The sequence below is a fragment of the Lolium rigidum genome, chromosome 5 (genome assembly GCF_022539505.1).
Source record: "Lolium rigidum isolate FL_2022 chromosome 5, APGP_CSIRO_Lrig_0.1, whole genome shotgun sequence".
NCBI lineage: Eukaryota > Viridiplantae > Streptophyta > Magnoliopsida > Poales > Poaceae > Lolium > Lolium rigidum.
Genome location: NC_061512.1, coordinates 100,813,183 through 100,836,300, shown reverse-complemented (window position 1 = coordinate 100,836,300; position 23,118 = coordinate 100,813,183). Strand labels below are relative to the sequence as shown.

Here is a 23,118-nt window from a genome sequence, read left to right as displayed (position 1 = left end):
TGCCTCACCTCCGATCGTGCCCTGCCTACGCTTCCCCATGGTGTTGCCTTGCAGCGCATCTTCCTGCGAGCAAGCACCCATCACGTCATGCCTACAGAATGGTAGACTACATTTCAAACCTTAATTGATGACGAGAAGGAGGGGAATGGATCTGGGGGCACCCGATCTGCTCCGACAAAACTCCGGCGTAGCGGATTCGTCAACGGTGGCAATCGGCCATAGCGGTGACTCCATTGTTGTTGGGAAGGGTCAACGTTGGGGATTTTTTTAAGATGTTACTACAAACCTTGTTGTGATTTGTTACATATGTGCATCATTTTCGTTGTACAAGTATTAGCAACGTGGTATAATGATTTTTGTGTACAATGATACAGAGAAAGTGCACCAGTGTTACATGAATATTCCTGTAATGTTAGATAAGTTCGGAAAAACAGTTGCAAAATGTTGCAAAATGATGTTACATTTTTCTAAAATAATACATACGCAGAGCAAAATGTAACATTCAGGGTTATTTTGTACCCTTGGCGGGTTCTTTTGCACGATAGTTTCACGACTTACGTTAAGAAAAAAATGTTAGGAACAAATGGTACGTACTGAGAAAAAAATGATACATACGAACCGTTTTTGTATCATGATCGAACGCGCGGGAACCGCTCGCTTAAGTTGATCGGACGACTCATGAGGTGACTGGTGGCTCTTATTTTTACACCCAGCTGTAGGCTAGCGCTGGCCTTATTTATATACTTGTAGAAAAAAGAGGATAAAATCTCTAAAGTAAGTGGATCCTGCTTTTTTTTTCTTTACTTCAAAAACTTTCAGCCCTCATCAACTCTACAGGGATCATGCTAAAATTGAACAGATTCGGCAGGCTTGACACGCACAAATGCTTCAAACGAGGGGATGGAAAGACGTTGTACATCCCTTCAAAAAAAAGACGTTTTTTTCTTCAAACGAGGGGATCGAAAGTCGTTGTACATCCCTTCAAAAAAAAAAGACGTTGTACATGCTCAACCAAACTTACCCCCACGTGTATACTCTTTGGTACAAATGCAAATGTAGCAAATCCCATTAGTTTCATGTACATTTTTAAAATTGTTGCACTAACTTAGCTAGCTACATCCAAAATGTACATCCTACTACTGATCCTATGCGTATATATAATCTACCTGAAACGAGACGCATACAAATCGTTAAGGCAGTGGCTAAGATTTTCTTCGTCAGCGTAGAATTCCCCGTATCGTTGCTAAGTTAATTTGCATCTTGAAAAGATTTGCCTCCGAAAATCCTCAGTTGTAATCAGTAGAACAGATTGCCCTGGCCTTTGATCCTGAAGGGCATGCCGAAGTTCTGGTACACCCTGATCTCGCCGCTCAAGGTGGCCGTCACCACCACCAGCCCCCACGCATTGCCGCTGTCGCTGCTCTTGCCGCCGTGCCGCGCGTCCCCCGCCGCGGAGCCTAGCGGGCCGGAGTGCGGCGAGGGGGCGGCGGGGCTGCTCAGCTCGCCGCTCTTGTTCACGTCCGGCGCCTTGGCGGCGTGGCTCGCCATGGTGCACACCTCGTCGTTGCACGACATGCCGCCCTGGTGCGACTTCGGGCTTCCCGGCAGGGACGGCGAGTGCGTCCAGGGGACGGCGGCGGAGACGTCCTTGCAGTAGAAGTTCTCGTAGGAGCGGATGGTGCACCACGTCTTGGGCTTCATGCCGATGCCGATGGCCGCCGCGGCGGGCGCCGTCCGGGTGGTCTTCCAGATGTAGACGTGCGAGTCCTCGCTCGCACATACCACGTAACGCCCGTCGGAGGTGTACGCCGCCGCGATCTGGCTGCTCGTGTTCTTGAACCCTGCAGTGGTTTCGGTTTGCGACGTCTTCAGCGCTGCGAATAGTTTCTCGAGACTGAGTTCGTCGGTCGGCTGTTACCTACCTCTGAACTTCTGGACCAGGGTGACGCCGTCGAAGACGCGGATCTGCGAGTCGGCGGAGGTGACCAGCACTTCCGACGAGTTCCCCGGGGAAAACTGGAGGGCGTCCACGGGCACGAAGATGAGTACGTTGCATACATGGTACTAAAGAAAAACAGTCAGAATTTGTGGTGCATACAACCTGGAATCCGGTGATCTTCTTGGCCTGCGACTTGCGCTTCTTGGCATCGATTTCGATCTGCGACTCTGCGCTCAGCTTGCAGTCTGCAATAGCCGCGCCACACAATTAAGCCAACGTTTGAAACCAACTGTTCGACACAATTACATGGATGCGATACTAATCGTACCGGCCGTCTTGTAGAACCGGCAGCTCCCCTGGTGCGATCCGATGATGGCGCCCTTCGGTTGTTCGTGTCAACAATCAACAACGGTGTGTTAGAAACAGAAACGGCGTGATGTCTCGGGTGAGGCGGCGGCATACCTGGCCGTCGGGGGTATAGGAGGTGGCGGTGACCATCTCGTTGACGTCGGTCCAGTCGACGACCTGCCGGTTGGGGATGCTCCACAGCCTCACCTTGGCGTCCAGCGAGCCACTGATGAAGTACCGGTCGTCCACCGGGTTGAACTGGATGCTCGTCACTGCAATGGCACGGCTTGTGTCAGTAACAAGAGCAGAACGCATCAGAGGTTGCCATGGCGATCCGAATTGGTCGTGCTCACTCACCGTAGTCGCTGTGAGAGAACTTCTTGAGGCAGGCCTTGCTCGTCGTGTCCCACAGCCGCACCGTCTTGTCCATGGAAGATGACAGCAGCTGCGGTGAGAACAAGCCGGTGTTAACAAGTGCTTGTAGGAATAGATCAGAGCGTGATTCGCATGCGTGTGGGGGTATAAGGTGCAAATACCTGATCGGATTTGGACCAGGTGAGGTCGAGCACGTCGTCTTCGTGGCCCTCGAGGACGCACAGCGGCTGCTCGGCCAGCGCGAACACCTTGTCGGGGACGACGAGGTGCTCCGGTAGCGCATCCTTGGCGGTCTTGCCGCCCTTGGTCGTCGACTTCTTGGACAGCGCCGGCGTCCCCCCGTCCGCCGTCGTGCCACCGCTAGGCAGCGGGGGCAGGGACCCGTCCTGAGGTACGGAGCCCGCCGGCGCGCTGGTTTCCACCACCTCCCACACGCGCACCACGCTGTCCTCGCCGGCGCTCGCGAGCCGCCGCCCGTCCGCGCTGAACTTGATGCTCCATATGGATCCCTCGTGCGCCTGGATCTCCTGCGAGTCGCACATTTACACGGTGATGATTGACAGCAACTCACGCAATGACAGGATTCAGTTAACGTCTCTGTGTGCAGCACTGGTCAATTGCTAGTTCTACCGAGTACCTGGGACATGTAGAGTCCAGTGAGCTCCTTGCTCGACTTGCCGTAGTTCTGCACCTTAAGCTTCTCCGAGGACGTCGAGGCGGAGGACGATGGTGGTGGCACGGTGGCACCGGCGTGGCCCTTTTTTGGGGAGGCGCCTGTCGTCGCGGCGGGGGCCGGCTTGCTGTTGCCGTCCTTTTCTTGGATGAAGGCGCCGATGGCGACGGACTTGATGTTCTTGAGCCATCCGCCCTTCTTCTTGCTGGCCGACTTGTCGCCCTTGGGCGGCGCGGCGCCGGTGGGCGCCGGCATGGGCGGGCTGTGGTGCTGGCTCGGGCCGCGGCGCATGAGGTGCTTCATGATGGGGGTGTTGCCGATGAACTTCTCGATCTCCTCCAGCCCCATCTGCACGCCGGTCTGGTTCTGGTCCTTGGGCGCAGCGACCACGGCGGCCTCCTTCTCCTGTTTCTTGGTCTGGCCGACGCTCCCTTCGCCACCGTCGCCTTTCTTGTCTTTATCCACCGGTACTGCTGCCGGCAGGGGCACGCCGGGCTTATCACGTGTCGCTTTAAACTTGTCGGCGAGCGAGCTGCTGCAGGGGTCGTGCGGGCTGATCAAGGAGCGAGCACGGCGCAGAGACGGCTTCCCCTTGCCGGGCGTGCCGTCTCGCACGGCGAGGAAGCTGTCCGACCGGCGGCGCGTGATGGGCTTAGCTGGCGGCTGTTTCAGCATGTCGCGCGCGGCGGCCAGTCCTGACTTGGGCGGCGCCGGAGCTTTCGTCGTCGCCGCAGCGGCGCTCGGCGCGTCGGGGACCGGCAACGTCGCGGGTGGCAGCGGCTGTTCCTGCAGCTGCATCAACTTCCTGGAGACGCTCCGTGGCACGTCGGCGAAGCGCTTCTTGGTGCTGTGGCGGCGGAGCGCGAGGTCCCGGCTGCTGACCATGCCCAAGCCTTGGTGCAGGCGGCGGCGGCGCTCCTGGATGGACATGGGCTCGTCGGACATCCACATGTCGTACTTGGAGGCGTCCTCCATCTCCGCCTCCTCCTGCTCCTCGTCGTCGTCCTCCAGCAGCACGGCCGCCTGGTGCCTGCGGAAGCTCTGGAACTGGTGGTCGCCCATGGCGGACGAGAAGGAGGCGCGGGCGTCGTCCTCGTCATCCTCGTCGTCGTCGGAGGGGAAGTCAGCGTCGATGTGGATGCCGGATGGCACGCGGTCCAGGCATTGGAAGAAGGCCTCCTTGTCGCCGTCGCCGCCCCTCATCCCGACGTCGCGTTGTTGGTCGTGCCCGATGCACGTAGCATACCACCGTGGTTCGCGCGCCGAGGGAGAGAAGCCAGAGAGATGGAGGAACGGAGAGGCCTGTGGTGACGCTGCTGCTAAGTTTAGGTTACTGATTTGAGAGGTTGGAGATGTACGCTCGGATGGTGCTTTTCAGGTGGGTTTGTTTGAAAGAGTCGCGACGTGCATGTGCTCCTCAAGACGCACAATTTCACTCTTCAAAACCAAGATGTAGTAAGCCATGAACAATGTATCTCTTTCTTTCACGGGTTTTGCTATGTCTCAGTCAACTGAGATTTTCTTAAGTCTAAGTCATTTACAAAAATGTACTTTGAGTTGCACTTTTCTGTTAAAAAAGTGCAATTGCACTTTTCTGACAGAAATGTACAACTGAACCGAGTTGCACTTTTCTTTAAACTGTAGTTGCACTTTTCTGAGTTGACTGAGACTTAAGAAAATCTCAGTCAACTTAGACATAGGCACACCCTTCTTTCACAGCATGCTAAAGTCACTAAGTAACACCCCAAACTTAAACCTTTCTGCAAGGAACAGTTTTCTTGAATCGGTCATATGGAATGATTGGAACCACAAGTACACGTTGACAAGTAGAGCGTACCAAGGAAATGATTCATATTTACTCGTGAAAAAAGGACCCAACAGGAAGTCACACAAGGTGGGCCATTAGTTTATTTCTACATACAAATACTCTACTTGCACTAAAGACTCATCCCTATCTAGGCCTACTATCTAACCTGGAGAGAATTGAGCTTCTTATTTATTTCTCCAAACTTCTCTTTTAAGCGCTTGATCTGAATTCAAGAGCAAAATGTCAGAGGGGAGACTGATATTAAGGTATCTAAGTGGCAAGTGACTAAAACGGTTTAAGAGACTCTGTACCCGCTTCAGTTCGACTTCCAGCTCCCGCTTCGTCTGCCCAAGTGAGTGGCGCAGCTGGGTGACATTGAAGATGCCATCTAGGTCGTCTTCGAAAGCTGATTCAAGGTCTTCACGTAGAAGCGCCGCTAATTTGTCAACGATTGGCATGAGGAGGAAGCAATTGAACTGCAATTTCACAATGAGCCAAAGCATTATTAGGACATAAAGCGGAAACGTGTGGAATAGCTACAGAGTAGAGGGTTTACTGCATAGAGACCTTTAGTTCTGTAGTGACAAGAAAATGCTCTTTGATCCCATGGAAAATCTGGTGAACCAGCGCATACACAAGTCGCTCAGATGAGGGTGCCAGCCTTCTGTTCCAGAGGGTGCTGTCCAATAGATCGACCAGTCTAGTTTCTGATGCAACGCTGGATGGATATGAATCTGAAGGATGAATAGATCGCAGGTCTCCCTTTGGCCTATCCTGCTTATTGTCATTCAACCCAGAGGATTGCTCATGCGGCCCAGATGAGTGCGCAGTATGTGCGTATTGCTCCGGTGCAACAAATGAATCAAGGAAATGACGCAATCCGGCACGGTTCTATATCCAGTGCAGCATATCATTAGGAATGCCAATACAAAAAAAAATACTAGCTGTGTAAGTAAATAAATTTCACCTTGTTATGGAGGGACCAAGTAACATAACGGGTGGTGCTCTCCAAATCTTCCATACATCTGCATTATATATTTGAGCATGCAAATAAACTAGGTCACCAGATAAAAACAATACTATATAGGAATGCACCTGTGGTACCACAAAGCTTGTAATCCAGCAGTTTTGACGCAAAAATAAATATGAACAACAATTTGACGAAGAATACTACTAGACATATTTATATAAGACAAACATCTGACATCACTTATTGCATTATTGGAAGAGGGTTAGTTTAACAGAACAGCATCATAAATTCTACTTCACATATTTACATGAGACAAGTGTCTGACATTATTAATTTCAATATATGCTCTTGAACACACCGAATGTAACGCCCAGACATCAAAAGAGGCAATTGATGTGGTGCGGATATGGCTTGCTAAATCAAAAGGGATCTATTTAACAACCTCAATGAATAACTTATGAAAGAAAGCATGGAGAAAATAACCAGTCGGGGAAGGACTTAGGTATTCCAGTGGTTGCCAGCATTAGTACAATCACTTGCTTCATAAGACCGGAAAACAAGTATCCGTTATGGCAATTAGATCAGATATATGTATACTAGGACCAGAAACAGTATCAGGTTTGCCTTTCGCTTGACTAATTATATCCATAAGCTTTACTGAAGGAAATTTACATTTATGCCATGGTTTAGTGTAACTAAGTTAGATAACAACTCCAACGCCTCCTCCTAGATGCATTCATAAATCTTCCCCGCAAAAAATAAAAAGATACAGTCATAACTAATAAAATTATGTTTAGTTTAACAGAGCGACATTAAGATGATGAGGGTAGAGGGAACGTTAGAACATATATTTAATTCAAACAGGCCTCAAGGAGTTAGTTGCAACTGAGTTTGCAATATGATGTGACTAGAGTGCACACAACCAATAAACTGAAAGATAATTCAAGGTAGCGGAATTGAGAGCACTATCACCTTTCACGGCATGATTGCTCAGTGGATTCAGCAAACTTGTCGAAAGCAGCTTGGACACGCTTCACAAGTACATCATGGCTACTAAAGTGTTCAGCGTCTTTCTGTTGGAGTTCTATCAGAGCATTAGAAAACACAAAAGCAGAAATGCATGAATTAAATGGTTTGTGGATAGATTCTACCTCCAGCAGAAAAACAGAGATCGGACTCAGTCTCTTCAGTATGTACAACAGCCTAAAACTCAACTGCACCAAACAAAAGAAAAGATATATTTTAATTGAAAGGAACATATTAAAAAGATGAAAGCTCAACCTTATCCAACCACAGGGAATTCAACTACTGTCTACAATTATATCCACTTTCAATTAGTTTCACATGATTTATGTGAAATATTTTTCACATGTTGGTCACAGACTCAGTCCAGAACAGGACGAAGCACTGAGCATGACGAACGTGGTTGGAGATTTCACTGAAACTATAATATGTATGAAGTATAGTGTGAATGCGCAAGTCTGGAATGAGCATCCATGAACAAAGGTGAAGAGGCGCATCTAGACATAGAACACTAATATGCACACACTTGAGGCAAGCTCACCAACCTGATGAAGGAAAGGCTCAAATGTGTCCCGTGCCTTTGCCACAGCAATTACACAAGCAGTCCTAGCAAAACAATGTTAAAAGTGAATAAATATACTATATAATTATAACAGAAACATGTCTGACGTGTGGAAAGAGAATACCTGGAGTAATTCGTCCCATCATGAATATCTTCAACACCACAGGCGTTGACTATTTCCTCCCTAGTAATCGGAGGGCACTTGATACTTCCAACTACCAGACGAAATTCAGCCATTGCCCGATGGTATTGTGCACCACCATAAAGACGCATTCCAGCATTCTGAAAAACAAAACAAAGTATGCATTTGTATGAAAAAAATGCATAAACTCTACTAGTTATAAGAGTACCTTCTACCAAAATACAGTATGCATTACATGAAAAGCTGAGCTTGACTTTCAAGACAAAATGTGGTCAGTTTTTCTTCACAAGAATTTATTTAGGGGATTAAAGGGTTGACAAGAAGTTACTAAAGTCAAACTAGTCCACAGCAACCCATATTTAACGAGTCAACAGCAACCCATATATCTAATGTGGCACTGCTAACAGCTTCTGGGTCCATTAAGAGCCTCTTAATTAATTAGAAAAACATTTCTGGTACAGCATATTCAAGAGTTTAGTCAAAGACTGCCCCATCTACTCAATCTTCTAAGATGGACTCAACTGTTATAACTAAAAGGGAAATACAAGCCACGTGTCGGCTTCTTCCTTACTGAATGAACTCTGACGCCATTCATGAGAAGAACGTCATCCCAGCCTCCCTAGTGATAACGCGGGAGAGTAGACCAGGAGGATGTTGGGGAAGAGGCTTGGAAATTGGGTGGGTGGGTGGGGGTGGGGCGGATTTGTGAAGGGAAACAGAGAGGGAAGGGTGCAGCATGGTTCATGCTCGCTGATTCAGTCGAGATGGGATTGGAAGTGCCAAGAGAAGAAGAAGTTTTAAACAATGGCATGTGGGACAATTCTACAAGGTTTTTATATATTTAATCTGCTGAGACATCTACCATGTTGGCAAAACCGCCTTAAAAGATTGGGACGTTAAGTTCAGGAGAGGCTAGTAGACCCAACGCAACCACAAAAATTAAGGGGAGCAAACACACTAGAAAAGAACTTACAGGCATCATCTTGTTCGGGAGCTGGAAATTCTCACTTCCAGTAAATGTTCCTCCATTAACCCTCTCATTAATTAAAGTTTCTCCTAAAGGCCCAACAGTTCCAAGAGATTATTACCAAAACTACAGTTAACAATAACCTCTATCTGAAAATGAACCAGAGATAAAACACCCACCAAACTTATCAGGAGGAGCCACCACCATGCCTTTCAGTAGCAAGGATAACTGAAACACAGAGATAATAAATCAATCTTCAGATTTATATCCCGCATTTTTAGTCCTGAGCACTATATTCACTGAAATTTTCAGCAACATATATCTCATGAACATACATTAAAGAAAAGGTATGCTCCATTACATGTATAGAAATATACTGCAACCTAGAAGAAGTATAGCTACTTGTTTTTTCGTCCTTATAATGCATGAAAAATTCTTTATTCAAATTAAGCTGATACCCAAACAGTATTGTGCTAGAGTAATAGGCACCTTCGTCAAAAATGAATCATGGAACAGGCGAGCTTTCTCCTTCAGTTTTGCTTCGTTCAAATCACTGTCCAGATGCAGATAGCATTAGCCGGATATAGCAGGCATCTTGAATGAAAAGCTTGGCAACAAAGCACATAAGGGCAGAAAGAACAGACAGCTTTAGTAGTGTACTCTCATAAACTTGGTACTTCAGATAACCTGTTCTGTTGTATGGGAGGGGAATTGGAACATAGTTTTGTGCCTCTTTTCTTTATTAGCAATGTGCACATGCTCCTAGATGGACTAATTTGTCACTTTCACGAAATGTTAGGGGCATTATACTGAATTGCTGATGCAGCGCCAGCAGCGAACGTGCACACAAGGCTGGCTTGCAATCATCGGAGAAGAAAAGAGTTTTTTTGCAAGAGTGGAGAGGAAAATAGTTCATTCATCAACTCCATTTATAGTTGTATGTAAGGTAAGCCTCCAATAGGAAACTGGACCCAAGTAGTTTTAGGGGGATTAAATCTAGATTATAGGGCCACTTAAGTGCTTCCTTTCATTTCTGTTGGGTTTCATATCTAGCCTACCCCAACTTGCTTGGGAAAAAGACTTTGATGTTGTTGTATAGGGCCACTTAAGTGCAGTAAACTACGGACATACTTGCTGACAATCAAGGAATCACCTGATTTCTTGTGTGACTTTGCGTAACTTCCTCGATGCAGCGCGATGTTCCTTCTCAAGAAGTGGAATAATTGATGGAACACTCTCGATGTACCTTGTTCATATTAATTTGTATTACTCCTAGATACAAAGAACGATAAAAAAATTATATGCTCTGCCTCTGCAAATAATGTACAAGAATACCTGTTCTGCAGCAATTCTTCCAAAAATAATCTCAAGTTACTCACTCCCATCCTATTCTTCTCCTCCCTTGTAAGTGACCTTCCTAGCTTGTCTTCAAGAGATGTAACATCGTCCAACTCTCTAAGTGATATCGCCTGCAGAACTTAGATACATTAGATGCCTTTCAAGGATACAGTGAACACAAAAGGTATTGGATAAGTACCCAATACATATAGGACAAAACGTAAACGAAATTTGCTACAAGTGCTGACAGAGAAGAATCCTGGCAAAAAGGTGTTCCTTAACATGGACATTAGTGTCCTATAAAGCAGCTCTCCTTTTGCTGCTAGGCTGCAAGATTACATCTGATCTTACTTAGCAATAATAAATGATCCAATTAGTGATATGACTCATTAGATCCACAGCCAGATCTTGAGCCAATCTATTTACGTTTTTGAACTCTGCAGATGGCAGTGCTGCAGTAGAAATCAATTCATAACTGATTCTCCTGAGATGTCTTGATCACATAGAGCTATGTAGAAACATGGAAGCATACTTTAAGGCGGTATGGGTTAGGGGAAGTTTAGAAACAACCTTATAGCTTATAATAATCAAATAGAAGTTGGTCTAGATTATGGGAACAAAAAACAAACAGATAACTGCACAACTTTTACCTAAAATTTAAATTCTCTCTAACATGATTCTACATATTTCTACTGTGTCACATCATGTGCAAGGGAAACAATCTATATGGATGAATGACACATTTCCAGCATGACCTTTGTCCAGTTGACTGTCTAGAGCCAGATTTTACTATAAAAAGTGTGGAATCAGATGACCAGTTGGCTTTCCAATACATAGGTACAAAACTTGCATGCGGACTTTAAACTAGTTCACAGCAGGTAAAAAAAAGGCAAGATAATGCTCTGCAGATCTGGAATGCTGGCATTACCTTCTTAAACTCTTCATTTGATCTGAAGACAGCTTCATGGCAAGCTCACAGAAAACTCCAAATTCACGAGGGGAAAAAAATCAAGACCTAAGGATCTGTAGTAGCATTACCTTCTTAAAGTCTTCATTTGATCTGAAGACAGCTTCATGGCAAGAACCAACTCTCCCAGAAGGCACTGATGTGAAAAAGGGAGAATCTCCCAATAAGGAACCATCTAGAACACAAGTTGGTGGGTGAAGAAACACTTCAACATCAGAGGCCCGTGCGAATTGCGGAATTTTCGTGTCAAGTTTTGTGGAGACTAGGACAGTCCTTGCAAGATCAGGATCAACCTGCAGTATCGAAAAAGGAACACAACGTAGCTGAAATGCATCACCTTCTTAGTCAACAAAGGATTAAATTAACTGAATACTCTGATTGAAAATTAGAGCTTAGGATAGTCAATGCATTTTTACTTAAGCACAGTAACCTAGTAAATGAGATGCAGCTCGGCAAGAGCTTCAAGAGTTTTTGTAGTAAAGCCTGCCTACACGAGACTAGTATGTATGTGGTTACTTGTGAATAGTGGAATGCTCTCAGTAAAATATTTATTATATGTTCTGCTAAAAAAGTTTGGATGGCCATATAGAAGTTCTGGTTTATGGAAGTACCTCTGAGGATACAGTCTTGTATGGTTAGCTTTTAGATAAAGCATAGCATACTCACCGAGGTAACTTGTTAAAATGAGGACGCACAGGTAGCCCTATGTTTAAGTTGTAGTTCACATGAATTAGTAGATTATAAAATCATTTATTTTTGAAATTTGACTGTGCAATAGCTAAGTATACTTGTCCTGTAGTTAGCTGTGCTTCTGATATTACTCTCATGCCTAGTTCTTCGTTTACTTTCTGTACTTGGGTCTAGAACTTCCCATTTGATTTGTTCAATTTGGAAGACTAGGAATGCTGCCTGTTTTCATAAGATTTTGCCACAGGATCCTAGTAATGTAATTTTCCTAATTCTTGCTGAAAATCTTCTAGGATTTATTTTCACAAGAAAGGATTGTGTAGCAGGGTGGCTTTTGAGGTGTTCAGACGGAGACGGGGATAGGGTCCAATGGTTCTCAGGCTTGAGGATGGTCAAGAAGGTTCTGTGTTTCTGTCACGTGTGTTAGGAAGTAACAGACTTCTAGTTTGTTTGGATGTACCAGTTATCAAGTTTGTAATAATAAGCCTAAGTCTGTACTTCCTGTTTGATGATTCCTGGTTGGAGAACAGATAGTTTGCTATCATTAGTAGAATTTGCTGGATTACAGAGAGATGTTCCTTGTTATCCCTCATAACTATCCCGGAATTGTTATCAGCTCACAGCAATGAAACTGGAATCAATAAGCTCCTTCATTCGAAAAAAATGAGATACAGCTAGTGTGGATTCATGCAAGCATGAGATAGCTCCATCAGTATTTATCTTCAACCATCCAGCTGGTGGTCTTTTCCACCTTGGAATAATGCTATCAGCAATCACTGATTCAGTCATAGGAATATCCAACGACTTTACAAATTCATAAACCAGTTCCATAGATTTTAACGGCTGGTATTTCTCCTCTCCATGATTATATTTATTCCGACTTCCCCAAATTGCCCACATGACAGAAACCACTACAGCTGCATCATACTTCTTGATCAAAGAGGGATCAAGAATATCTCTTGCCCAGGTTGCAGGGTTCAGTTTTGGCAATTTCACTTCAAAGAAATCTTGAGCCGCCACCCAAAAGACTTTTGCATGCTCACATTCCGTAAGAGCATGGAACAGAGTCTCATTATCATGTCCACACATAGGACAGTTTCTCACCTCCTTAATATGCCTTCTATGTAATTCTCCTGCAGTTGGGAGCAAGTTTTTAATTACTCTCCACCAGAAAATACGAATCTTTGGCATAACCTTCAGTTTCCAGAGATGTTTCCAGGCTGGTGCAGGAATAGTTGTCCGAGATGAAGCTGGGGAGGTGGTTATGGTGGAGGGTCATAAGTATTCGCATATTTCCGATCCTTTTATAGCAGAAATGCTAGCCTGTAGAGATGCAATGCTGTTGGCTCGTTCGAAGGGGTGGCTTCGAGTTGCTATTGAGACAGACTGTCAAACAATAGTGAAGGTGTGGAATGGAGGAAATGAGCAACGGTCTCCGTGCTCCCAGTTGGTTAGAGAGATGAAGTGTTTACTCTCAAATTTTCAGGGTTTTTCAATTAGTTTTGTAAAAAGAGAAGCGAACAAAGTGGCACATGCCTGTGCGCGAGCTGCTCTTTCTTTAGATGTTTATGTAGTCTCTTATGATACTATCCCTGGATTTCTAGCTGAGGTTGTTCAGCTAGATTTTATGTCGTCGATTGAATAAATGCCAATGGGCGAATTCTCAAAAAAAAAAAAGATTCATGCAAGCATGTTGTACGTAACCTTTCCATGAAATAAAATTTAAAGGAACAAACCTGCATCACCACTCTCCTTGTAGTTGCATTGCTCCAATCACTACAATCTTCAAGGCACAGAATTATGGTTTCTTTATGCTGAATTTTCGCACGAACAAGGGCCTCAACAGCACAAGCCTGACTCTGCAGGTTGCTTTGTAAATATTAGAGTGTTGAGGAGTCCATATGATCACATAAAAGCGCAGTTTCTGTGGAAAATATAAAAGGCTACAAAGGCTAGTATTAACTGATAGAAAGCAAATGGATAAGAGAGTACCTGCAGAACTCGGTTTTTATGGCCAGGAGCTGCAAGAATGAGGCCTGGAGTGTCAATAATGGTGAGATTGGGGCAATGCTTGTATTCTATCCTTATTATAATTTCCTTCGCTGAAAACTGGGACGGATCATTCTCCAGCCTCTTGTTTTCAGCTTCAATATATGCCTGCAAGTAGTTATTCTTATGAAATGATATTGACATGCAGTGGTAGAGGTTCGGTCAGTAAATCATTTAATGCCACAGTTCAGTCTTATCAATGTTTCAAGTTCACAATACCAGCAAGGTGATGTATACGTTTCCTATGAAACTACTGTATAATGCAACACAAAAGTACTGCGTGCTTTGCTTGACAACCACAGCAATTGGGTCACGTCATCTATCAGGTTGTTGCATAGACACTGCGTAGTTTATACACTTCCCATCTAAAGCAAGTCAACAAACTAGTACCCGTGGATTCACTCTACTAAATAAGGCTGTTATGCCTTTTGAAAGGTCTTTTTAAAAGGTATAGGTAGTTAATCCGCTAACATTTCGTTGTTTTCCTGTTTTAACTGGCCATTTAATAAGCATATAAATGTCATTTTACACATTTGCATGACATATACAAAAGGCGTTTTGGCAAACGACCAAAGGGAAAAGGTCAATGATTATTAAGCGCATTATAACATTGAAAATACAAAGTATACTCCAACCAAGATGTTCACTTAACATTTAATGATTCTCATCATTCTTAACACATATATACCATGGGTTAGAAGATGAATAATGACAGCATCAACTTTGAAGTATTTGGCAAGTACAAGCATATGATATTGGCCAAATATTTTTCCTAATATTATGTATCCAGGGAAAAAACTGTATGCTTATTTTGTTAGTGCAAACATATGTTATCTGAATTTAAGTAGTGGTAAAATCTTTATATGAGATTGTTGCGAGCCTAATCACTGTATAAAAGCTAAAAAGTGATTCAATAACTTTTTACCAATATTAAGATAACTGATTTTATTGCGATGAGTTATTTAGATCATCAATAGACTATATAACCCTTATTCATTCACGAAATTAGCTACCTACACATTAGTTATAATCTCAACACGCACAATGGAGAGATGTAGGGAGTCTGAACTTAGCTAGGTTACTAGTTACTACTATGTAGTTGCAGGCAAAATAAACACAGAAGTTGTAATAATCACATAAAATAAATAAGGTTCATGACAGTAGCAATGACACAAACATATGCGGTGCATTGCAAAGGCGCCACCAGGATAGATAGAACCACATACGCCACCAGGCATATCCGGAACCACATGTGCGCATCGATGAACGAACCTGGATGTCGGCGAGTGGCATTGCGCGGTCAGCGGCCCCGGCGTCGTCCTCAGCATCCCCCTCGCCCGAGCCGGCGAGGAGTCGGCAGTTGGGGGAGTGGCAGCTCGGGTTGAAGCGGAGATGGAGCGCGATTGGTCGACGCGTCTTGGTGCCGCCGCCGACGTGGTTGAACTGGAACCCCATCAGCGCCTCGACCAGCGCGCTCTTCCCGTCCGTCTGGTGGCCGACCACCACAACCGCCGGCGCCGGCACCGCCGCGCCACCCAGCTCGGCTGCCAGGCGCTGCAGCTCGTTGTACGCCTCGTAGAGAAGCCCACGCGCCTCTTCGCCCCCCTTTTTCTCCGGCGAGAGCGGCTCCGGCGGCGGCATCGCCATTTGTGAGAATGGTTTTCGTGGGGTTTTGGATTGAGGAAGAGAATGGAGAATGGTGACGGTAGTTCGTGCGTTATCTCCTTTGTTTTTTCTATTATTTCTGTGTTCTATTCCTTCTTTTTTTTTCTTTGAGAAAATGTTCTTCCTTTTTCAAAACCCCTGTGATAGTTGAGATGGCCATGGTTGTACAGTGTGTACCATTCTTTTGAACGTGGTAACGGATGACCGCACCTACGACTCTAGCAGATTGTAAAAGTCGATACCGCAAAAGAGGTTTGCGGTAGGATGGCTCGCCTCGAGCCGGAACAAATCTTGCGTAGTTTTTCACTTATATTGGAAAATGGATGCATTAATAGTTCTAAATTTTCTTAAAACGTTAAATCTTAAATGGCCAAAGGTTTTTGATCTAAAAGCATGGACTACAAGAATTAGCTATCAAACTTCCACAAAAGTATGAAACAAATGCCCTCAAACAACATCATTGTCATCATCACCGGCGACCTCCGAGCTGAAGCGTCACCTCCTATCACGCTGGGCCATGATATTATTGATCGCAAGATCTCCCCCTTCCACATCACCCCGGTTCTACTCGGTAATGATTTCTGCCCTCATCTTATTCTAGTATAGAAGGAATCTTCGCTCCTCAAAGCTCTCTTTCGCTTCGCATCTTCTCCTCAAATCCCAAGACACACCTGTAGCGGTTGGTCTCTTCCTGTCCACTCTGCTGGTGAGCTCGGACGTGCTGATGTTGCGCATGAAGAGGGTGTGGATTTGGTCATCAACCATAAACCATGCTCTTCCGTGCCTAACAATGTTTTCGAAATGATCTTCTTTCTCTCGCAGTGGACACTAGTGTTGCCGGCAAAGTGTGAAGCGAAATGGGAGGAACCGGTAGAGAGCCTGAAGAAATTCCATCTGGTTTCTTCTTGCCCTCGGAGGATTGGCTGGTCTGGCTGTAGTTTGTATTTTGGATCGCTAGGTCGGGCTCTCAGTCTGGCTCCTGCCTGGGCTAGTCTTTCTTTTACCTTAGACGGCAGGTGGCCGTTTCCTTTTCTTGTTTCGAACTTGCAGCTCCTAAACTGGTGCTCCCAGTGTACTCTTTGTGATTTCTATAAAAAGCAGGGCCCTGCGCTTTTCCTCTAAGAACACACTCTAACATGGGTTCTTTTTTCTTCGAACCATGGAGGAGAGGTGCATGTGATACACTATTAAGAAGGAGAAGCAAAAGGGCAAAGCCCATACAACAATAGCAGAAAAGCCGAAGAACCAACATGCTAGACAGGGATATACTACTCTAACATGGGTTCCAAAAATCATCACAAAAACCAGTATTCCGACGATCGCCTTGGATATTATTTTCCTGGATACATACGAACAAAACATCACTCAAAATGCTTCTTGCACTCTGTTTTGCCTCAGCCTGTTAGCCAGTATGTACGCTTAAGTTACATGTACACTATTGATACATGTTTGCTTGCACTTACAACAACCACTACCAGATTACACTAACCAGGTGTCATATCCATAGTTACATATGTCTCACCTGTGTTCTTCCCTCATGATCTATTTCTCCAAACATTGTTCTTGTGGAGACTGTCACTAACAAAGAAGATTATGACTGGAAACAGCAAATGATCAGCTCACACTTGGTACAGCTAGACTTCCCACCTGAAGTATTCTGGGCAGTATCTGAAGAACATGGTTGCAATGCAACGCACCGAACAAAAAATGAAGTAAGTCATCTGCTGAAGTACAAAGGCAAAGGTACGAGATACGAACCTCCCCACATCTCGCATTAATTTTCAAAGATAGAATGCTATCAGCCCTCGTGTCCCCAATGTTGATCGCGGCTATTGGTGCATTTGCTTCATGTGCAAGCCTGTGATTGAGATTTGTGAGCAATTTGATGTTGCCATAATCAACAAGAACACAACTTAATCCAGTTTGAAAGATTTAATACAAAACCAAGAAATACCAGCACATAAAATAGCTAGCTATGGACAATATTAAGGAACTGATTAAAAAATATTTTCAGTAATACCTTGCCAGCCTAAAAGCAGACATTGTCATTACAGCTGAACCAACCACGAGAAGAGCATCACAGTTTCTTGCAGCCTCCTTAGCATTATCAGCTCTCTCTTGAGGAACATTATCACCAAACATCACAACCTTCAAACAAAATAATAACACATTTAAAAGTGTGTATACATTTTAATACTTATGCCTTAAAAGAGTTTTTAGAAAAATGACTTGCCTCTGATCCAAATTAATTGTTGCCTAAATCTTTTCTAGGTTCATTGAACCTGTGACAACTAATTTGGATCAGAGATGGTATTAAAATTATAGGGCTTAGGAAAGAAAGCCGTATAGTGGAATGGTATATAGATTTAGTACTCAGCACATTACTTTCTAGTTATACAAATTGCAAAGAGATCAGATAACAACTCCATAGTTTATGTTAGATAAAAAAAAACTAGTCACAGAAAGATACAGAAAAAAGATCCGTACATCAGGTTTTAGCACTCCACCACATTGAGTGCAACAAGGAATGTCAAAATCTTGCTCCCAAAATTTCTCATCAATCTCAATATCACCATCAGGCCGCTGCTGCATTCCAAAACTTTTGCCTGAGCCAGGTTGGCCCTCTTCCAAACTGTCAATAGCTAGAGCCCACTGCAGCACACAGTATACCGCTAAGTCCACAGAATTACTGAAATCATAATCCAAATTAGGCTGCTAGAAAACGCAGATTTTTTTTTTGGAAGTATTTATAACACTTGAGTACTTGACAACTCAGCAACAGAGGCCAAAACAAAGGAAAGAAAAACAAATATAGTCACGACAGGAAAACACAAACAGTGCTGTTCAAGAAGCATCAGCCCTGTACATACATGAGTGGCTTGGTGGTCAAGCTTGATATTTCTAACAATAGTAACATCTAAATAATTAGTAGGAACCATGATAAAGTAACTCAAATGGATCTCAGTCCCTTCAGGGACATCTGACAAATGGATCTCAAGTCATAAAATATTGCATGGATAACAATAGGTCAACAACTTCACAAGCAACAGAAATGACACTTTTTATATTTTGTTTTCTTATTAAACCTTACACAGTTACTACTTATATAATGAACCACGGTTTTAAGGAAAAAAAATATAACCATTACCAAATGGACAAACCTTTGGGTTGAGGTCCTTCACTTGTTCTTGGAATGACTCTCGGCTGATGGATGTACCACAATCTAAGCAAATTACCTCATATACACTTCCATGCAACTCAATTGGCTTACTACCAGCACGGTGATGTAACCTAAAATACTCATACACAAAGTGATGGTAAAAAATAAGCTGCATAGTAGCTCCCAATTAACCATAATACAAACCCAGCTCACTACCTATCCACATTCTGAGTAACCATCGAGTGAACACGGCCAACTCTTTCTAGTGAAGCGAGAGCATAGTGAGCTGTATTTGGTTGTGCTCTCGTGAACCTTCTCCATCCAGCATAGCTCCTAGCCCAGTAGCGACGTCTGGCTCGAATAGAGCGAACAAACTCCTATTTTGTTCAAAGGGACAGTGGAGAATGATAACATAACCATTGGTAAGTTGGCGTGGACAAATGGAAAGAGCATTAAGAACTATAAGCATATTTCCTAATGTAAGTTGGCAAATGTGACCACCAGAAAGGAAAACTGAGAAAAAAATGTAAAACAAAGTGTAAAACAGGACCGTGCAGTTAGATCTGTTGGAAAGATGGATTACTGTTGTGTCTGGTTTGAACTTGCAGCTCTGAGAGTTCATTGACCTCTAGACTCTGTTCATGACGAGGATCTGGACAATAATCGAACTGACTCCATCATCTAGAAGTGGAGGGCTTCCAGTGACTACACAGTCCAATTTCTTGGTAGCCTTTCCACTCGCTATTGCTCCATGATGTCTAGGCGAATGACAAATGGCAAGCCAATAGCGGAAATCTAATATATGTCATGTTGAACACTTGAAAGGAGAGGAGACTCCACATCTTCAATGCAAAATATGCTAACTGCCTTGAGATTGCGCCAATCCCCCTTTGGATACATATCTTTTGTAGTATGAGTAGTGCGACCTTTTGGGAGTAGTTCATGTGTGAGACCTGGGGCTTTTGTGACTTGCTCCTCACAAAAACAAGCCTGGTTGTAATTAAGATTCTATTTTCCCCTTGGTTGAATGGCAATGCTACTGTCAGTTTCTCGAGAAAAAGAGTTGGATGATACCTAGACAGATCCAATAGTATTTCTTAATGGTGGAAGCATTTTGTCAATGATTTCTTTAGGAGAGTTGATTTTCAGACCCAATCTGTTTTTAGTCAAGACTGTGGAAACACCTGAGACTATTTTGTAAGTTCCTTGATGGTAAAGGAAGAAGCAACCGATGCCAGGTGACCTTATTGATAAGATTTCACACGGATAATGCATGTCTAAGTTGCCAACAAATGTAGAAGAAGCGGCATTTTTAACTTTAGGACTCAAAGTGAAGATCAAAAGACCAGGCCACACAGTTCAATAATTCGTCTTGGGATACTTCCCTTTCAAAATAACTTCCTAAGAAGGACAAAATTCTATGTCCACCTATATAAATCATTGGCAATTAAATAGCAAGGGAGTAAAGACTCACGCACCTGATGAGTAAGTGGTTTAAAACCAGAACTGTATGCTCCATTAGGACTGCCACAAAACAAGACTGGTAAGGCAGCTGATATGGTTCCAGGAGAGATTCAGAAATATAATCATATATGTACCTCCTATAATCAGGAATTCCTGACTCGGTGCTCATTCCTGCTCCAGTTAATACCATGAGCTTATTGCTGAGACAGGTAACAGATAATTAAGCTCACTTCATTTCAAACGTAGCTCAAGAACTTGACAAGGAAGTTCAATCCAGATTTTAACCTCTTATCTATAAACCTGTACAGTAGGTCCACATCCTTAGAGTTTGGAGGATCTGAATCAGGAACAATCCGTTTGTCCCTTAAAAACTGGATGTAAGTTTCACAGTAATCTTTGGGTGTGACAGCTGACGAGTGGTTATTTCTTGCATGAATGGAACGAAAAGAGCATCCCAATGTAAGAAGGCTTTTCTTCCGATGAATAAATCCATTATATATTGATGCTTGGACATTGCATAAATGAGGACAAAATCCTGAGATGTAATGGTTACAATTAGTTTGTGCGAAAATAAGATTAGCCCAATTACCCCAGAATAGGAAGTTCTCTGAACCAACTTGCCTTTGGGTACTCCTCGCAGAGCACTTCCGAAACCTGCAATTATCTGAATTGCATTACACATGCAAGTCGTATAATTAGACTCGGGATTGAACACTAGAAAAAAGAGCACAATTAGATACACCCAAGTTATCGCATTTCTATGTGACCAACAAACAGGGGTGGAGCCAGGATTTGACTATAGGGGGGGGGGCGAGGAAGACAACAACGAGCTAACGGCATAAAAAAAATACAGAAGTGAACGGTATGGAAGAAAAAAAATTTATGAGAGAGTGAATGACGTAGAAGATACTATTACATGATATATGATATTTTAAGTATTGCATCAATACCCAAAATGTGACCAATTGTTTGTATCTTTCTCTTAATTTTGTGTATCATTAATTCCTTGAAAAATAAATTGTATTTCCAATTCTTCTATTGCTTTTGTCTTCCAACCTCACGCAGGTACACATCGATATTTATTTTCCATTGGTCAAACAAAAGACTACCTATTGGCAAGAATTATAGCATACCATAGGTATATAGACATTATCTCTGACTAATATAGGCCCGAGAGATTAATCACAGATTGCACATTGGTCGTTGTCGGCGGCCGCGCTGTATGAAGCGCCGCAGCCGCTAGCAGCGAGGCGCTCAGGCGATCTCAGGTCTGATCTCAGGTGCGGAGGCATATGTAGACGACTAGAGCCGGGCGGCGGCAGGCGACGCCCTAGAAGGGGAGGTACACGATCGATTGATCATCTATGCATCCAATTCCCATCGATCGTATACCTAAGGGCCAGCTAGCTGCAGATTGATCTGAGAAACACGATTGAAAGATGGGGTACTGGGCTTTAATTTATTGGTCCACATCTGAATTAGCTAAGACATGGGCTAGCTAATCATGTATCAACTCCGGCCACTACCGTACATATACCAATATTGCTACTGTTAAACATTGAGGGGGGCGACGCATTGCCCCCCCCCCCGTCTCCGCCCCTGCCAACAAATATTATAACCTGAAAATGGTTTCAACAAATCTAAATTGCGATAGCACCATGATAATAACTTGAGGGTCTACTTATTCAATACAATTCACAAAATGTCTTGCTTCCGTACAATTGCCCACATACAAAGGAAAAGGTTTTGCAAGTCTTGAGCAGCACCTTGGCAGGTTCAGGCCAATTTTTTTTTTGGTATATTTGTGTGTTAAACTGAGATACGCGAATCGACAAACCGAGATCCACCAGCGCTACATCAAAGTATGCCAACGATCAATGAACGAGGTCAAAAGGAGCAGTGCTTGTGCTTCTAGTTCTACGTCGGGGGAAACCGGAAACGGAGAGTGCTAGGCAAAAGTGGAGCACGGGGAGTACTTACAGATGCCGAAGCGCGGGAGGCGTGCGCCAGTGGCGCCGCCGCCATCGGATGCCGGGAGGCAGACACGGACGCGGGCGGGCGCGGTCCTCCCTCTCCGGCAGGCGGGCGGAGGTGGAGCTGACGTGGAGGCGGGATCGCCGCGTGCGTGCTGCGTGGGGTAGGCCGCGGGGCGGAGGCAGCTGAGCGCTTGGCCACAGCTCATCTTTTGTTTGGTGGGAAAATAAACACGCGGAAGAGAGGAGAACCGCTGCACACCGCCACGTCGGTCGGTATGCCGCACGCCGCTCAAATTTACAGATCGCTCCAAAATTGACCTGACCTGATCAACTCTAAGAGCATCTCCAACAGACGCTCTAAAATCTGGCGCTCTAAACGCGCGATTCGGCGCGCTGTATACTGTTAGCGCGCGTGTTAGCGAATTTGCCCGCGGCAGAGGCGCTATTTTCCAGCGCGCGTTGCTGCGCGAAAACGCACCTCCGGCAGAGGCGCTATTTTGCAGCGCGCGCGCGGTATAAAGTGCTAAATCCGACCGTTTTTTGAAAATTTAAATCGAACAAACTATGAAAATTTGATCGAAAATACGAATATATTATAAAAGTTCGACGATACAATGCGACACATAATAAACTTCTACTCGGAGGAGTCCCGGTTGAAGTCCGAGGCTGCTCGGAGTAGTGGACGACACCGGCGTTGTCGTCCACTCGAAGGAGGAGGAGGAGGAGACGACGACCGTCGACGGCCCTGCGCCGTTCTTCTTCTCCTCCGCCTTCCTCGCCGCCTTCGCGGCCCTCGCCGCCCTCCTCTTCGCGATCTCGGCGCGGCGCTTCTCGCGGGAAGCTTTCTTTGCCGCCTTCTCCGCCGCCTTCGCCGCCGCCTTCTCCTCCTCCTTCTCCTCTTTCTCCGCGTAGAAGGCCGCCGTGGCGGCGACGTCCTCCGGGAAGCGGCGCGCCCATTCGAGGCGGAACGCCTCGTCGCGCTCGGCGATGACCGGGCGGCGCTCCG

The 23,118-nt window shown here is 44.7% G+C and overlaps 3 protein-coding genes across 4 annotated transcripts; all 3 read right to left on the bottom strand.

The window, feature by feature from the left end:
* Positions 1-1,296: 1,296 nt before the first annotated feature.
* Positions 1,297-4,538, bottom strand: LOC124655168 (WD repeat-containing protein 44-like). Its single transcript, XM_047194116.1, has 8 exons — positions 3,300-4,538; positions 2,824-3,189; positions 2,645-2,732; positions 2,402-2,559; positions 2,268-2,319; positions 2,102-2,184; positions 1,923-2,016; positions 1,297-1,841 (listed from the first exon to the last, which is right to left on the bottom strand). The coding sequence occupies exons 1-8, from the start codon at positions 4,536-4,538 to the stop codon at positions 1,297-1,299; spliced, it is 2,625 nt and encodes an 874-aa protein (XP_047050072.1).
* A 630-nt stretch (positions 4,539-5,168) lies between these two features.
* LOC124655169 (dynamin-like protein ARC5) lies at positions 5,169-15,494 on the bottom strand. Its single transcript, XM_047194117.1, has 17 exons — positions 15,120-15,494; positions 13,791-13,955; positions 13,535-13,657; positions 11,183-11,404; positions 10,142-10,275; positions 9,960-10,052; positions 9,296-9,359; positions 8,986-9,034; positions 8,813-8,895; positions 7,822-7,979; positions 7,681-7,741; positions 7,264-7,326; positions 7,085-7,185; positions 6,110-6,167; positions 5,710-6,033; positions 5,454-5,618; positions 5,169-5,365 (listed from the first exon to the last, which is right to left on the bottom strand). Exons 1-17 carry the CDS (start codon positions 15,492-15,494, stop codon positions 5,300-5,302), a joined length of 2,304 nt encoding a protein of 767 aa, XP_047050073.1. The 3' UTR covers positions 5,169-5,299.
* A 1,328-nt stretch (positions 15,495-16,822) lies between these two features.
* On the bottom strand, positions 16,823-22,186 carry LOC124652371 (NAD-dependent protein deacylase SRT2-like). Of its 2 annotated transcripts, none has more exons than XM_047191392.1 (11): positions 22,117-22,186; positions 20,758-20,800; positions 20,422-20,671; positions 20,271-20,336; positions 20,151-20,196; positions 18,889-19,049; positions 18,674-18,803; positions 18,000-18,164; positions 17,533-17,660; positions 17,271-17,370; positions 16,823-17,180 (listed from the first exon to the last, which is right to left on the bottom strand). In XM_047191392.1, exons 1-11 carry the CDS (start codon positions 22,159-22,161, stop codon positions 17,127-17,129), a joined length of 1,188 nt encoding a protein of 395 aa, XP_047047348.1. In that variant the 5' UTR covers positions 22,162-22,186; the 3' UTR covers positions 16,823-17,126. The 2 variants fall into 2 exon arrangements, with proteins under 2 accessions (XP_047047348.1, XP_047047349.1); XM_047191393.1 differs by having other exon boundaries at positions 20,758-20,850; positions 22,117-22,153.
* Positions 22,187-23,118: the final 932 nt, after the last annotated feature.

Excerpts from the sequence above, each read along its gene's own strand:
- LOC124655168 (XM_047194116.1), bottom strand. The coding sequence starts at position 4,538 with ATGAGGGGCGGCGACGGCGACAAGGAGGCCTTCTTCCAATGCCTGGAC. Across the intron at positions 2,185-2,267 it reads CCGGTTCTACAAGACGGCCG|ACTGCAAGCTGAGCGCAGAG; the intron begins GTACGATTAGTA and ends CGGCTATTGCAG. Across the intron at positions 1,842-1,922 it reads CCTGGTCCAGAAGTTCAGAG|GGTTCAAGAACACGAGCAGC; the intron begins GTAGGTAACAGC and ends AAACCACTGCAG.
- LOC124655169 (XM_047194117.1), bottom strand. The coding sequence starts at position 15,494 with ATGGCGATGCCGCCGCCGGAGCCGCTCTCGCCGGAGAAAAAGGGGGGC. Across the intron at positions 10,276-11,182 it reads CAAATGAAGACTTTAAGAAG|GCGATATCACTTAGAGAGTT; the intron begins GTAATGCTACTA and ends TAAGTTCTGCAG. Across the intron at positions 7,980-8,812 it reads TCCCGAACAAGATGATGCCT|AATGCTGGAATGCGTCTTTA; the intron begins GTAAGTTCTTTT and ends TTTGTTTTTCAG.
- LOC124652371 (XM_047191392.1), bottom strand. The coding sequence starts at position 22,161 with ATGGCGGCGGCGCCACTGGCGCACGCCTCCCGCGCTTCGGCATCT. Across the intron at positions 18,165-18,673 it reads TGAAGGACCTCAACCCAAAG|TGGGCTCTAGCTATTGACAG; the intron begins GTTTGTCCATTT and ends TGTGTGCTGCAG. Across the intron at positions 17,661-17,999 it reads GTGGAGTGCTAAAACCTGAT|GTTGTGATGTTTGGTGATAA; the intron begins GTACGGATCTTT and ends TTTTGTTTGAAG.